The 14,962-nt window shown below is 38.4% G+C and overlaps 1 protein-coding gene across 1 annotated transcript in view; it reads right to left on the reverse strand.

The window, feature by feature from the left end:
• Positions 1-14,962, reverse strand: part of LOC306886414 (gephyrin-like) — a gene marked incomplete at its 3' end in the record, with an annotated part of 98,153 nt that overhangs the window by 46,496 nt on the left and 36,695 nt on the right. Inside the window, exons 3-8 of the mRNA XM_079443500.1 lie at positions 10,607-10,664; positions 9,840-9,932; positions 7,367-7,461; positions 7,181-7,247; positions 849-1,121; positions 500-616 (exon numbers count right to left, since the gene is read on the reverse strand). Coding sequence (XP_079299626.1) covers positions 500-616; positions 849-1,121; positions 7,181-7,247; positions 7,367-7,461; positions 9,840-9,932; positions 10,607-10,664 — 703 coding nt within the window. The remainder of the gene's footprint in view (positions 1-499; positions 617-848; positions 1,122-7,180; positions 7,248-7,366; positions 7,462-9,839; positions 9,933-10,606; positions 10,665-14,962) is intronic.

The raw sequence follows: 14,962 nt of genomic DNA on the forward strand, positions 1-14,962 counted from the left end.
AGACACAGTTGCACTTGCATGTTTTGAAGTGTCTCGCACATGAGCACCAAGTTTTTAAGACATTGTGTCAAGTTAAAATAATTTCAACTTTTACACGTAGTGCCACTCATCAGTGTCAGTTCCAGAACCGTGGACCAATCAGAAGACCACGGAGGCAGGGCAAGTATTGAGAGCTTTAGTTGACAGTAGCAAATTTGCATGGCAACTGTTTTATTTGTTTTCATTTGATGGTAACATGGTAGGGGAGGCTTTCCGTGCTGAGCTTGTTTTAAAACCTGTGCGATCCATCTTATGTTTTTAGACGCAAGAGTGTGTTCTGTGTGGGGATTTTTTCCCCTGTTTTATTGTTAAGCAATAGTAGTAGTGCAGCAAATAAAACAATAATAACTTCCAATGACATTTCATTTCTCTGACTGGGTGGTTTTGAAACTGGATGTTCAAAAGGGCCAATGGAAAAGCAGGAGAAGTGAATGTGGATGGAAAAGTAGGTGTGGCTTACCGTATCGCTGCAGGAGCAGGTGAAATGGGAGGGAATGGAGGTGGATGGGATGAAGCCACTCAAGGGCTGTCCACCTTTCGCCATGACAACAGCATGGCTGGGATGAAACTTCATGCTCTGATGATGAACATGAAATACATAAACATGACAAGAGACTTGACACGTGCACACACAAAACACAAAAGATGATTTAATGGAACATCAAGAGCAAAAGACAATGAAAGAGAGCCCTAAAAGGGCAGAGAGTCATCTGTACAATGTCAAAATACTTCCTCCTATTCCAGTTTTGCTAGGGAAACATGAAATATCATGAATTATTATTATTATTATTATTAATAGTGATGCCCACCTTAGCAGCAATAGCAGCAGCTGTGATGTGAGAGGAGCCGCTGTCCTCTGTGGACGCCACACCACTGTCCTTCTTTTCCTCGTCCTCTTCCTCACACTGTACACCCTTGTCTTCTGTCTGCTTGTGTGGGCTGGTGGTGGGTGGAGGGGAGAGGGGCGGTGGAGGGGACGGCAGGTCTTCTAAAGCATCGTGTACCTCCTTCACCTTCACTGTGGCGTCCCGCAGCAGGTCTATGGCGTGCGGCAGAGCAGGTAGGATGAACTGGAAGCACTCCTGAGAAAAGACAGAGATGCAGATAAAGCAAGTGAAAGAATGAAGCAAAAAGATATTTTAGATATGCTCAAACTCAATTCTAAATAGACAAAATCATGACAACCTCAGAGAATATCATATTTTTATTCATATTTATTTTATTGTATGCATTTGTCAATTTTATTTAATTTCTGTATTTTCTTAAATGGGTGTGTATAGAGTATTTACAGAGTGTTAACTTTTAGTTTTAGTTACTTTTTCTTATTTGTAAGTCGCTTTGGATAAAAGCGTCTGCTAAATGACTAAAAGTAAAGTAAAAGTAAGTATTATGAGTTTTACATTGTTAGCTTGGTAACATGCAGCCTTAAATGGTAGTTACTACTAGGCAGTAGGAAGAACTAAAACAAAACAAAACTAAACTAAATACAACAGCAAAACACAACAAAACTAAACTAAACACAACAAATCACATCATCTGAAAGCTGAATAAATAAGCTTTCCATTGATGTATGGTTTAGGTTAGGATACAACTATTTGAAAATCTGGAATCTGAGGGTGCAAAAAAAAAAATACAATGTATTTTTGGCTATTGCTACAAATATACCCGTGCTACTTAAGACTGGTTTTGTGGTCCAGGGTCACATATTAATAGTTTTCAAAAATATGTACACTTAGATAAATAAAATAGAATATAAAATTTATATGAATAAAATTAAGATTAAAAGGCTAATTTGAAATAAAATAAATTCTCATTCTGTTATTATATTGTGTGAAGTAAAATAATTTTGTGTAACATTCAGTAGCATGAAAAAAATATAATTTTAACAAATACAAAAATAACACTTGCATGAAATTACATACTGGTAAATTATATAAATGTTATATTGTGGTTTGCTGAAAATTTTATTATATATATTTTTTTTTAAATCAACACACACGCTAACAAAATTCCTGACTGTAGTAATATTTTACATTTATTTTCTACAACATTTGATATGACACATTCTGGTGCTTAAATAGTGTCTAATCTGAGCTATTCCTTCAAGATTTGAACAGTAGAATTACAAAAAAGCTAAATCTGTTGTACCTCCTCAGAGTTCAACTTTCTATAGCTCCTCAAGCTTCGAGTGTACCATTTAGCAGTAATGTGAGGGCTTTACAGTGTAAATCCCTCTTGTTCTCTTCCAACATAACAGCCCACTATCTATCCGAATCCCCTAATAGGATGACATACAGGCCAACCTATTGACACTAACTTAATGGAATTTCTAATACAGTTAGACATCCTCCATTTTGCGTGGCTGAAGTCCGATAAGGACACAGCGTGTGAACTTAACACAGGTGGCCAAACTCGATTGCTCTTAAACCGCATTTCTTAAGTACTTCTGACAAGAGAGATTAATAATAATGAAGGAAAGGATGGCAGCGGGGATGGAGACCGGTCCAGGGAGGGTTGATGCAGTGGAGTGTTCCTCCGCGGGTCTGATGTGGTTGCATCGCTCCGTTTTGGTGACTCAGAGTTAAAATGAAGATTAATGTGTGGAGACATCAGAAGTCCATAGGCTACTTCATGTCCTCTTGGTGCATGTAGGGATGGTCTATTTTTGTCTTTCCTGGTGCAAGGTGAGGCACATGTGTGTGCACTGACGCTCCAGATCAGAGCACGCTGCTCTGTAGAAATAATGGCACCTGAGCTCAAAGAAAGAGTGATGGGCAACTCAGACATGCTGACCAGACAGGAACATGCCAATACTGGATGTGTGATGTGAACCCATATCACTGTAAAAGCAGATGGACATATTTCATGTCCAGTTTCCTTGAGAAAACGGTAGAATTCAATGTAGCCCTTTTTCAGAGATAAGGCATTACAAATCACTTGGACAGCAACACTGTGTCCTAACTGTGCTTGACTTTTTTCTCCAGTTTCTTGGGTTTCTATTTTGTTGTGTTCAACAGATCAAAGTTCAATGCATCTAATGAATATAACTTAAGAGGTATCATTGATGTGTGTTCAAATCTAAAACACAGGTGTTTCTTCAACTTCAAACTACTTTTTGGCTTTTTGTAACATTAAAGCTGTTTTGAAAACATCTTAAAAAGAAAAAAAAGGTCCTTAGTGGCCTTAACTACTATGTTTTTACATTTAAATTAATAATTTGGTATGAAGCACGTTATGTACAAAAGAAAGAAAGAAACAAACAAAAAGTGAAAATAATCTTACACTTGTTTTAAACTTAGCATGAAAAATTATTTTTTAAAATGACATGAATGTGACGAGGCACTGAGCATTTTCTTCCCACTGAGCATTGTGGGATTTTTTTTTTTGTTTTGGCATCAAGAGTTGAAGAATGTTCAATTTTGGGTACAGTGCAGCACTCATCATTGTCACTTTTTAGTCAGCCGTCCAATCACAGCGGAGGACAGGCGGGACAAATTCCACACCGACCAACTGCCACATCCTCCTTGTACAACAGCAAAAGACGACGACTAGAAGCACAACAACTGAACAAAAACATTTAAAACAAGGGCCAGGGCAAGTACTTTATATTGTGTCAACATTGCAATTATTAAGCATTATTAATTGCAATTAATCGCATCCAAAATAAAAGTTTTTGTTTACATAATATGTATGTGTACTGTGTATATTTATTATGTACTTAAATACACACACATGCAGTACATATTTTGAAAATATTTACATGTATAAACATTTATATATTTATATTCTTATATATATAAACATAACATATTTGTCTTATATACATGCATGTGTTTGTATTTATATATACATAATAAATATACACAGTATACACATATATTATGTAAACAAAACTAATTTGTTTACATAATATATGGTTTCATTTAATTTAGTTGCGATTAAATCACGATTAATCGTTTGACAGCACTAATTCATAAATAAATGGAGAAATCAGATCCAGAATCAGTTACACTCCCACAGATATAACGTATAATAACCGCCAAAGCGTCTCAACTAAAAAAAAAAAAAAAAGCGTCTCAGAATCGCTCTCAAGCACTCACAGCTTGGCATTTTCAACTGGCTAAAAACGCTTTTGTGGACACAGTTTATTGGTGGAGATCTTTTTTTGTAATCACTGGTAATTTAGTTTCTTCACCTGGAATTCTGCTGTTAAACATGATTATTTATAAAATAAACAGAAACAATGTAAATTGATGGCTTTAACAAAAGCATATACAATTGGTTAACAACTAAGTTAGGACAGTAGGTCTGTTTTTAAAGGTTTCTAAGTTAAAACAATTTCTTTATAGAGAAAAGAAATTGCATTTTTACTTCGAGACAATTGAGGCATATGATAAGTAAATATTATGTCATTTCTAACAAACCCATAAAATGTGATTAATTATGTGTATTTACAATACATAAAATGCTAGCTACATTAGCTAAATTAGCAAGACAAATGAATCGACCATTTTTTAATTGATTTATTTATCACATAATTCTGCTAAACCCTGTGCATCATTGGCCCTGTCCCAAATCGCACCCTAAACCCTCGCGGTCTTTCTCTGAGTCCGCACTCTCGTGAGGTAATGCCGCTTTGACGGGTAGAAGTCTGCTGCGGAGCTCGCCCCATTGTAGGCTCGCCAGAAGTGCGCATCAAGGGCACATAGCGGCCGCAAAGGGGGCACTCGCGAGCACCCTTCTGAACACTAAAATGACAATTGGGACAGCCTACAGTCTCGTGGACTTAACAGACACGCGCACACGGCGGCCATTGTAAGTCCGTAAGAGTGTTCCATTTGGGACAGGGCCATTGTAGATATGGTGGAAACATTCAGGACTTTAGGAAAGTGCCCAAGGTTGAAGAAACATTCATTGTATTTGTTTAACAATTTATGGCCCTTTGAGGATTGTGTTTGTGTGTTTCCAGGTGACATTCTAGTGCAAACTGAAACAATCACACATCCCATTTTCTCAGATGTGCTGAGGTCTGAGGTCCTGTTTCGTTCTCACTCAGTTTATTTAAATGTTAACAATTTGCCTGTATCAAAACTCTCTCTGCGATCTAAAGGTTTTGCAGAATCTCTCTGTGGATCAGAGTCTTTCTAAATCTGTGGCATTGTGGCCTGGGTCTGTCTCATTTTTAAAAGCAAGAAGGGCAATAGAGGAGGAGCCGGGGCTGTGAGGAGGCTGCTTTTATAGGTCGTGGACGTGGGATGGAAGAATGCTTTTATTTAGGAAGGGAAAGGGGGAGTGCTGTAGCTGAGATAGACCGAGCATAAAGGGGTTCTTCAAAGTTTAATCCCCTTATCGGCTCTGCTTCTGGACTTCAAAGCGGCAGTGACAGCGGAGTGCTCTGTGGCTGGGGCTGATGGGTAATGGAGATTAATACCACGGCCCTATCAGCGGAGCTTCATGGGAAGGAGCTGTAATAGTATTGGCCACAATGTTAACACGGTAAACGAGGGTAAACGTATATGTGAGAGGCAAAGGAAGGGAAGGGGCGTATCCTCATTATAAACTTTTTGTCATTGTTTATTCATCCTTATACATAAAATATGCGTTTTTCAGAACAGATTTATTTTTTGAAGTATGTATTTGTACTGTAATTTATATGCATTAATAAAAAAAATTCTGTATACACACACACACACACACACATATATACACACACATATATGTATGTATATATATTTATATATACACACATATATATATATATATATATATATATATATATATATATATATATATATATATATATATATATATATATATATACACACACATATACATACAGTGGGGGAAAAAAATATTTGATCCAAATAATAATTAATAAATTAGAATTAGAAATAGAACAATTAATAAAATAGAAAATCTGTGGAGGGAGCTGAAGGTTCGAGTTTCCAAATGTCAGCCTCGAAACCTTAAGTATGAAGGTAAAATAATGCCATAAAGATTTGCATGCGCAGGGTAAGATTTGTGAAAGTGTACATATGACTGTAAGCGTAAATTAAATTTGCATGCGCAAGAGAATCTTTGTAAAGATGTAACTCGCGTTTCAAGTGCAAGAAAATAATATTTGCAGCAGTTTGTAATTCATGTATTGTGAAACTGCAGCTTTATGCCAACACAAAATAAATATGATCTGCATTATTATAACTTCCATTTTTTCTGCGCTTACACTTCTGGCACGTTTTTTTTACCAAAATACAGTCAAAAGCACTGCAAGCCTGTGAACAGTGATTTGCAAGCGAAAACAACAGTTTAAAGAACTGCAAAACTGCTTATGATGTGTTTTATTTGAACCAATCAGATAAGAGTAAATGGAGAGTCAGCGAGAGCCTCATTTGATTGGCTACAAAAAGAAGGTGGACCCGCCCTCCCCCTCACGCTTGCAAAACTCAGTTAGTGAGAGAATCGTGCCAAAACTGTAAGCACAGAGAAAAGAAAGACAGAGCTGTACATATTGGATTATTTGGAGAACTTTTTGCCCTAGATACATAAGTCATTTAGACATTTGACAGTCTGTTTTTTTACACATACAGATTGGTTCTACGCGGTCAATCTGTTTAGCAGTTCTTTAAACTGTTGTTTTTGCTTGCAAATCACTGTTCACAGGCTTGCAGTGCTTTTGACTGTATTCTGTCAAAAAAAACGTGCCAGAAGTGTAAGCGCAGAAAAAATGGAAGTTATAAGAATGCAGATCATATTTATTTTGTGTTGGCATAAAGCTGCAGTTTCACAATACATGAATTACACTTACGAGTAACTGCAAACTGCTGCAAATATTTTTTTCTTGCGCTTGAAACGCGATTTACACCTTTACAAAGCTTCTCTTGCGCATGCAAATTTAATTTACGCTTCCAGTCTTATGTACACTTTCACAAATCTTACCCTGCGCATGCAAATCTTTATGGCATTATTTTACCTTCATACTTAATGACTTGGAGAGGATCTGCAAATACTTATTTTGAATTTCACATTAAAATTGCAAATCAATTTATAAGGTTTTTGAAATGCGTTTTTCTGGATTTTGTTGTTATTATATATGCATCATTAGACAGCCACACACACACAGACACACAGACAAACAGCTTACCTGTGAGCCCTTCTTGCTCCCAGGTAAATTAATGATGAGGGTTTTGCCCCTGATTCCACATACGGGTCTACAGGAAGGAGATGATTAGTATTTAATCTAATTAGTATTCCAAACACATCTTTGCTCTGTCTCTCAAACACACAAGAGTAAAAGGAGTGAGATGAGAGGACATGTCTGTGCATTCACCTGGACAGCATGCCGAGTGGCGTGACATTTAGGGAGCCCATGAGCATTGCTAGAGCCATCCCTGGAGCTTCACGCTCGATCACCTCTCTGGTGGCCTGCAGACGAGAGAACACACATCTATAAGCAACAAAAGGTGCATAAACCATCAATCTTATATTTTAGGGATGTCAAAAGTACCAGTACAAGTCAATAATAAGGGAGAGAAAGCAGTCTTTCTACAGCACAGATTTAGTACATGAGTGTTGTCTGACTTGCAGGATTCTGCTTCATTTGTCAGTTTTTTTATATTTATTTATAGTGCTCCCGAATCTCACATCTTCCTCCTGTTCATTATGTCATTAATATTAATCAAAGGATAACTCACTATAAAATTAGTATAATAATTACATTTTAGTACTGGCTTGATGTATATAAAACAGTTATTGGAGTAGGCTTTACTAGGAAATAGTATTTCAGTCTTTATTAAAAACACTTTTTTTAAATTTACTTGCAATTTCTTTGTAATTATTTGTGAAATTACTAGCAATTTCTAACAGGAAATTGTTACAAATTTAATCCTACATCAAATTCTTTCAGTGTGTATGTCCCTTAGGAGAAATAAAGTCATATATATACAGATTTGGAAAGACATGACAATTATCATTTCCAAGTAAAATGGAATATACATACTGTATATATAGCCTATATAGCGGGGTTTTCTAATATTTGTTAGACAGCGAGTGGCCTTCCCGTTTTGTCTGGGTAATTGGTGACAATTTTGTTTAGTATATGAAAAAAAGAAAAAGTAAAAGCCACAAAACATGAGGACCCTGCTTAACAATTTTTTTATGATTTGCAGTCATGCATGCTAACAGGCTAAGCTAATTCATCATTTAGAGCCAATTGTTCTTCACAACAGTGGCATTAGCATAATACTCATGACAAGCACAGCCCCATCACTGAGATTTTTCATTACAAACACATTTCCAGTGGGCCTTTGATGCCTCTACTCTTCCATCTGAAATCCCCGTTCACTGAACCCTTCCCAGTATCCCCTGGGACACGCGTCCCTCCACCTCCGCCGTCCCATCCCGGTGGAACACACACACACACACCCGCACACAGTCATATTCAAACAAACACATTCAAGAACACGCGCAAAGTCAGAAGAAAAGTGTGCAGCAGGGAGGGGAGGAGAAGAAAATGAAAGGAATCTCAGGCTAAAAGAAGCAGAGAATTTCTCTCCGATGTGACACACTGTGCCCTTGAATTGAATGACACTTCAAACACTCACATTAGTAAAAAGGAGGAGGAGTGCAGGGTATGAAAAAAAGCTACACAGCATCGCTCCACCAAGCACAATCCCCACCAGACTCTCATATACATACACTGTCTTTCACTCATCAATTACAGCACTTTTGTGTAGAGGTCTACAGGTACACACACATACACACACCAGTGGCGAGCGGTCACTTTTTTAACCGGGTATGCTGAGTGCTAAAATTATGATTTAGATTATGATTATGGTTTATCCATAGTTATTCGAATGCTAGAAAACATATAGCTGCTTTTTCTAGTAAAAACTGCCAAATAACGTTTACACATAGTTAGTTACGTTATGATAGGTAATATTCGAGGGTGGGGAGATGGGGGATTCCCCCAGTCTATGTGTCTCTGCATCGACTGAATGTTTTTTGGGGTTTTTTTATTCCCAGTGAATAGGAGTTAAAACTCCTTCACTACACTAATAAACAAACCATGCAAAAACCACAAACAATAATATCTTTAAAATAATGTAACGTTGCAAACAAGAATAAAATCGCAGAAGGAATTTCAACACAAGCATAAATATTCAGAATGTTCAAAATGTTCTGATGATTTGTTTCCTTTTTCCTGATGCTTGTTACTATTTAAAATTGTATATACATATTTATATAAATATATATTTTTTTATTTACCACTTAGGCATGTTGACAATCATGTATATCTTCAACATTGTCTAAGACCAAAAATGTAAGGTATGTTTTTAATGGACTTTCAAAATGTGCTTTCCTTGAGAAAGCATGAAAATATACTGTTACAGATTTGATTTTTTTTTTTTTTTTTTTATTTAGTCGAGTTTAGCATCAAACACAATGTAATTTTTGGCAATCAAGATCTGGCAGCAACAGCGCATTTTTCCACTTGAGCTGGACATGAGCTGGTCATTTTATATACACAGGTAAAAAATCGAAAAGTTTCTAAAAAGTCTGTGAAAAGCCTTTAAAAAGTCACATTTTACAAGCACTATTTGTTTCACAAGAAATCATCAACCAAACAGCATGCATGTGAATGGAAAAATCAATTGCTCACAAACACAATGCACAAATATACAAACAACACAATTTTTCTCTCTCACTCACAGTCAGACTCAGAAAAACTAGGACACATGGGGGTGGGGGCAGAAACACACACTCACATGGACACAAACACAAACAGGTGGGCTCCCATGTACCTCAGGCGTGACATCACGGGGTGCAAAACCCGTTCCACCGGTGGTCAGGATCAAGTTTAGCTCCTTCTCATCGCACCAGTCCATCAGCGTCTCCTTTAATGCACACAAACACACCAAATATCAACACAAAATGTTCAGCAGTAATTTTGTACAGTGAACAAAGGTACATTTGAGTGTGCATTTGTGCACCATATGAGCAGTTGCCCTCAATTCAGTGGTGCAACATCACATCAGCTATTTCGGGCATATAGGCTGGCCTGATAAATTAAATATTAAATTTTAAACTGCTGTTACCAGCAAAAAATATCATATACAGTGACTCCAAAAGGATTTGCACATGCAAGTAATTGCATCATTGCAGCAACAGACCTATATCCAACTAGTCCACGAAGTGATTTTTAGTGGATGTATAAAGTGGTGAAGTTCACCACATTAACTATGAACATGATCCACAAATATTTGTTTTATCATTTTAAAACCTCACAGTATTCTTTTGGTTGAAATGAGATTAAATGTTTTGGTTAAAAAAAGTGCGCTTTTTTTTGGAGTGCAATGATATTTCTACTTTTTAAATGCAGCTCATGTGTCCAAATCCATTTTAGATACTTACATTGCATTTTTCCATATGTGAGCTCAGATAAACTTTGAGAAGAGCATGTCATGAATATGAGTGCAGCACATTTACTGGCCTCTAGGGGGCAGCAGTGTGCAAAGGTGTGTATGGATGTGCCTCATGGCCTCACTGAAGGGGTGAGAGGAAGCGTTACCTTGATCTCGTCAATCTCATCAGGGACTATTTTGTATGCAGAGATTATGCCTCCGAGCCTGTGGGTGAAACACACAAACGACAACAACCGTTAGTGTATGTTCAGTCCCAACAGCAGGGGAGAAATGGGGAGCGAGAGAGGGGAAAAAACACAATATGACAGAGTGCAGGAAGGAGAAAGAGAAAGAGCACCACAATGCCAGAGGTACCAGAGAGCTGTCAAAATACATCCCCACACACTCCACCCACAACAGGAATGACAGTTAAAGTAGAATTTTCTCTTCTTTCACAGGGCTCTTGCTGTTTTATTCGCTTCTGCATTCACAGGGGTGACGGCTCACAGAGGATTCAACTTTGACATCCCTGTTTTTAGGCCACAACACAGGTGGATTAGCTCAATGGCTAGGTTTCAAGTAGCAGTTTCGTATTTAAACGTATATCTGTACTCCTATATGATCTAAATTCTCTGGAGAGAGGAAATTTGAACAGTGTAGCACACACTAGTGGCTGCTTATAGTACTGCAACTAGCAATGAATAGAGAGCAGCTCGGACAGATGTGGGCACATTTCATTTTTGAATTTGACAAAACAATTATGGCATGTTTACATACTAAATACATGTTTCATGCTCATTTATGTCTAATTTGTTATTATGTGAGAAGACAGAGGTGTTGCGAGACACAAACTAGCACAGCAAAGTCAGAAATCAGTTGCCTGTTACAACAACTGGGATCAGGAGATGATGCAAGCCAGACTCGAACTTGCATTACCTGCGTGAGCACCATGTTTCAGCATGTCCAGAGTGCATTAGGCCAACCACAGCACTATGGGGTTTTAACTAAAGAGATTTTTTTTTTTTTTTTTTTTTTTTTAACAAGGACAATCTCATACATCAGGAAACTGAAATGATTTAGCAAAATCCCTTTTTCAGTTTGGCTTTCTGGAGCTTATTTGTATATTCTGTGTTGATTACATTGATGTTTTGCATCTACTCATGAAGTACTGATCTATCTATATGATCTATCTTCTCTTGATGTATCTGTCCATTTAACTACTATGGTGTAATGTCCACAAAAGAGCAAGAAATAGAGAAACAGAAAGAAAGAGAGAGGGAGAGAGAGAGACACGGAGAGCAGAGACTAAAAGAAGAATATGCTGAACACAAAGATGCAGAGCTCTTTAATCCGGTTGCCAGGGAAACCGCTGGTGTGTGAAGACTAGGGGTTTGGGGAGAGGTGCTTTAAGACAGAGACGAGTTTGGGATTTCAACCTGGGTATTTTGTTTGTGTAAGTGAGTACACACAAACAAAGGAAAGTGAAGGAAGAATGCTGAATCTGACTGGAGAGTCTTCTGAATCTGTGATCGATTATGACTGTATTAATGACTGTGTGGTTAATGAGTGAGTGTATTTCAGTGCTTAAAAAAAGCATGTTGTTCATTTACCACCTGCAATCAAGTTTAGCGAGACACTAAATCTGCTAAAACAGTAGCTGGGTTTCCATCCAAAGTTGCGAATTTACCTTGTGCGCAAAACTGGAATATCGCATAAAACATTTGCGAATAAGCACCGTTTCCATCCAGTGAGTCAAATACCCCTTTTCCACCAAGGCAGTTCCAGTGCTGGTTTGGAGCGGTTCTGTCTTTCGACACCCAAAGCACCAGCTCCGAACCACGAAAAGCAGTTCGTAAGCAGCACCAAAACATTGCTGGGCTAGAAGGAAGAACCACTTGCGTCAGGGGCTGGGGGCGGGGTTACCGTGACCAATAAGACGAACAGAAACTTTGGACTGCCATATTTGAAATAGCAGCTAAACACGAACATGTTGGATTTGCCGTGTGTGAATGCCGATGTAGGTTCGCAAACCAACGTCCGCCGTTGTTGATAGTTTGTTTAGGCTTGTTCGGGATGGATCAGCGCTGCGCAGACCGGTTGGTGCGTGGCATCGGGGTGCTGCGGGAGCAACTGGAAAGCAGACGGCTCTTTATGCTTTTGGATCTCTCGCGCGGTGCTTTGGTGTGTTGTGTGCCGATTGATCAATCTGTCTGCGTGGCGCCGATGCACCTCGAACAAGTCTGTTGTGTTTGGCGCTACCACGTATTGTCACATAAGACCTGACTCTGTATTGGCTCTCTAGCATGTGTAAAAGCAACCGGTTCTTAAAGGGCTCGCCAGTCAAACCAACTAAGAACCGGCAATAGCACTGGCTCTGAACTAGCACCTGGTTCCTGCTGGTGGAAAGGGGGTAAAAGAGAACAAAATCGTCACTTCCTGGTAAACTGGCAATATCACTAAGAAAAGTAGACGATGCCACGGAATATAATATTTATTTTTATAATAAATTACTTGTGCCTCGGAACGAGCAGACTAAACACAATAAATGCGGTCATTGCTTTCGGAGGTGGATGCCTGCTGTTTGAGAAGCAATTATACCAGAAATACTGAATACAGAAAAGGCAGCCACTATTAAAGTCGGCATGAAACAGAACTTGTGATAGACTTTTCTTGCCTATAGTGACGTATATCCAAGTGAAATGGCTTCTTTAACCAGAAATAAATATAGTGTGGTATTTGATTTTGTTCATCTAGAATTGATTGGATCGGTGTCGTTTGCTATTGTTGTGATCTAATATGAGTGACAGGTTGTCCTGCCCTGCAAACACCATCAGAAAAGAGATGTCATTGCAAGAAGGGGAATTACTTTGATCAAAGATTACAAGTGTGCATCAAATTTACAAAAATAATGATGTGCAAAGATAAGACATTTAGAATAAAATAAAAAAAGAAGAAGAATTGTAAATTTTGATTTAATCTTGACTTTAACATACGTTGAGCTGTGGCGCTTATCCGGGCAATGCAGGTTCAGTTATGGTCCCATCTCAATCCAATCTCTCCCAATTTCTTGTCTCCTCTCTACTGACAATTAAAGGGATAGTTGAACCACTGATTGAACCTCTGATGTCACATGGACTACTTTAATGATGTCCTTACTACCTTTCTGGGCCTTGAACGTGGTAGTTGTGTTGCTGTCTATGGAGGGTCATAAAGCTTTCAGATTTCATCAAAAATATGTTAATTTCTGTTCTGAAGATGAGCGAAGGTCTTATGGGTTTGGAACAACATGAGGGTGAGTAATTAATGACTGAATTTTTATTTTTGGGTGAACTATCCCTTTAATACCTTTGGCCAGTTAATAAATAACTGTCTGCAGGCCCACAGCAAATAAAAGTCGCTCTCATAAGGAACTATGACCTTGGTGACACTTTTATGCCCTGGGGTGAAGACACGTCATCTCTGTTTCTCAGGTGAGTGCTCAGCTGTCCCTCTCTCAAACTTCTGCATGTTCACCTCTCTGTAGGTGAAGACGTCGGAATCGTCTCTATCCAGAGGACGATGAGCCGCGTGTGTCCCCACTATGATTAATTCAGCTCTATTTTTACCACACCTCGTTAGTAAAACTGACAGCTCATCCAATGAATCAATTTACCTGAGCTGGCAGAGCACTGGAGATGGAGCTCACCAGTCAACAGACAACACACACATACCTTATCCATCAATACTCTGAACTATCTCTACCTTCTGGCTGCGCTCCATGCTTCTCTTCCTCTCTGACATCTTTCAGAGACCTACATCCTGCTGTCTCTCACTCCTCTGACCTTGGTCCAGGTATGTAGAATTGCTCTGAACAAAGTTTTGGATTTTGATACTAAAGTAGAAACAGATGCAGTCTTGGAACAATTTCCCATCAATTCCTAATCCATTTTAGAGACATCTTCTGTTCCTTCTGCTTTACCCATTATGCCACAACACCAAAAACCCCAGATAATTCAATTATTAGGATGGAGCATTGCACCCTTACTGAGTTTCAAGTACCAACAGCTTAGTAGGTAGTGTTTTCTGTATCAACTTCCTTCCCAAGGAAACAGGTCTTCCAAGGCACTTCAGAAAGCAACTAGCATCTTTTTAGACAAGTTGTTAGTGAAAATTTGATTTGACTGTACCTTGAGGCCTTCCAACCTTCAGATTATACCTAGAGAAGCCAGCATTTAAACAGAGAGGTGGAAGGACAAAGAGCTCTCCTTTTTGCTGAAAGATTGTTAAAGGTTTCTCAAAGCACGAAAGGTCTCTGCTGAAGTATACGAGAAGTAGCTGCCATATGAGAGGCCTGCATTATGTGAAGAGTCCTCAATATGCCTATTTGTAAGAGTGCATGCTGACATACTCTGCACACAAGCACTCTTAAGTGCAGTCTCCAGCAGCTCAGTCCTGCATGTGGTCATTTTTCATGACCTTTGATGCATGACTGAGGAAAGTAAATATGCTAGTTTAGCATCTCATATGCACCTAGTCAAAAGTAG

Source organism: Barbus barbus, assembly GCF_936440315.1.
Source record: "Barbus barbus genome assembly, chromosome: 20".
NCBI lineage: Eukaryota > Metazoa > Chordata > Actinopteri > Cypriniformes > Cyprinidae > Barbus > Barbus barbus.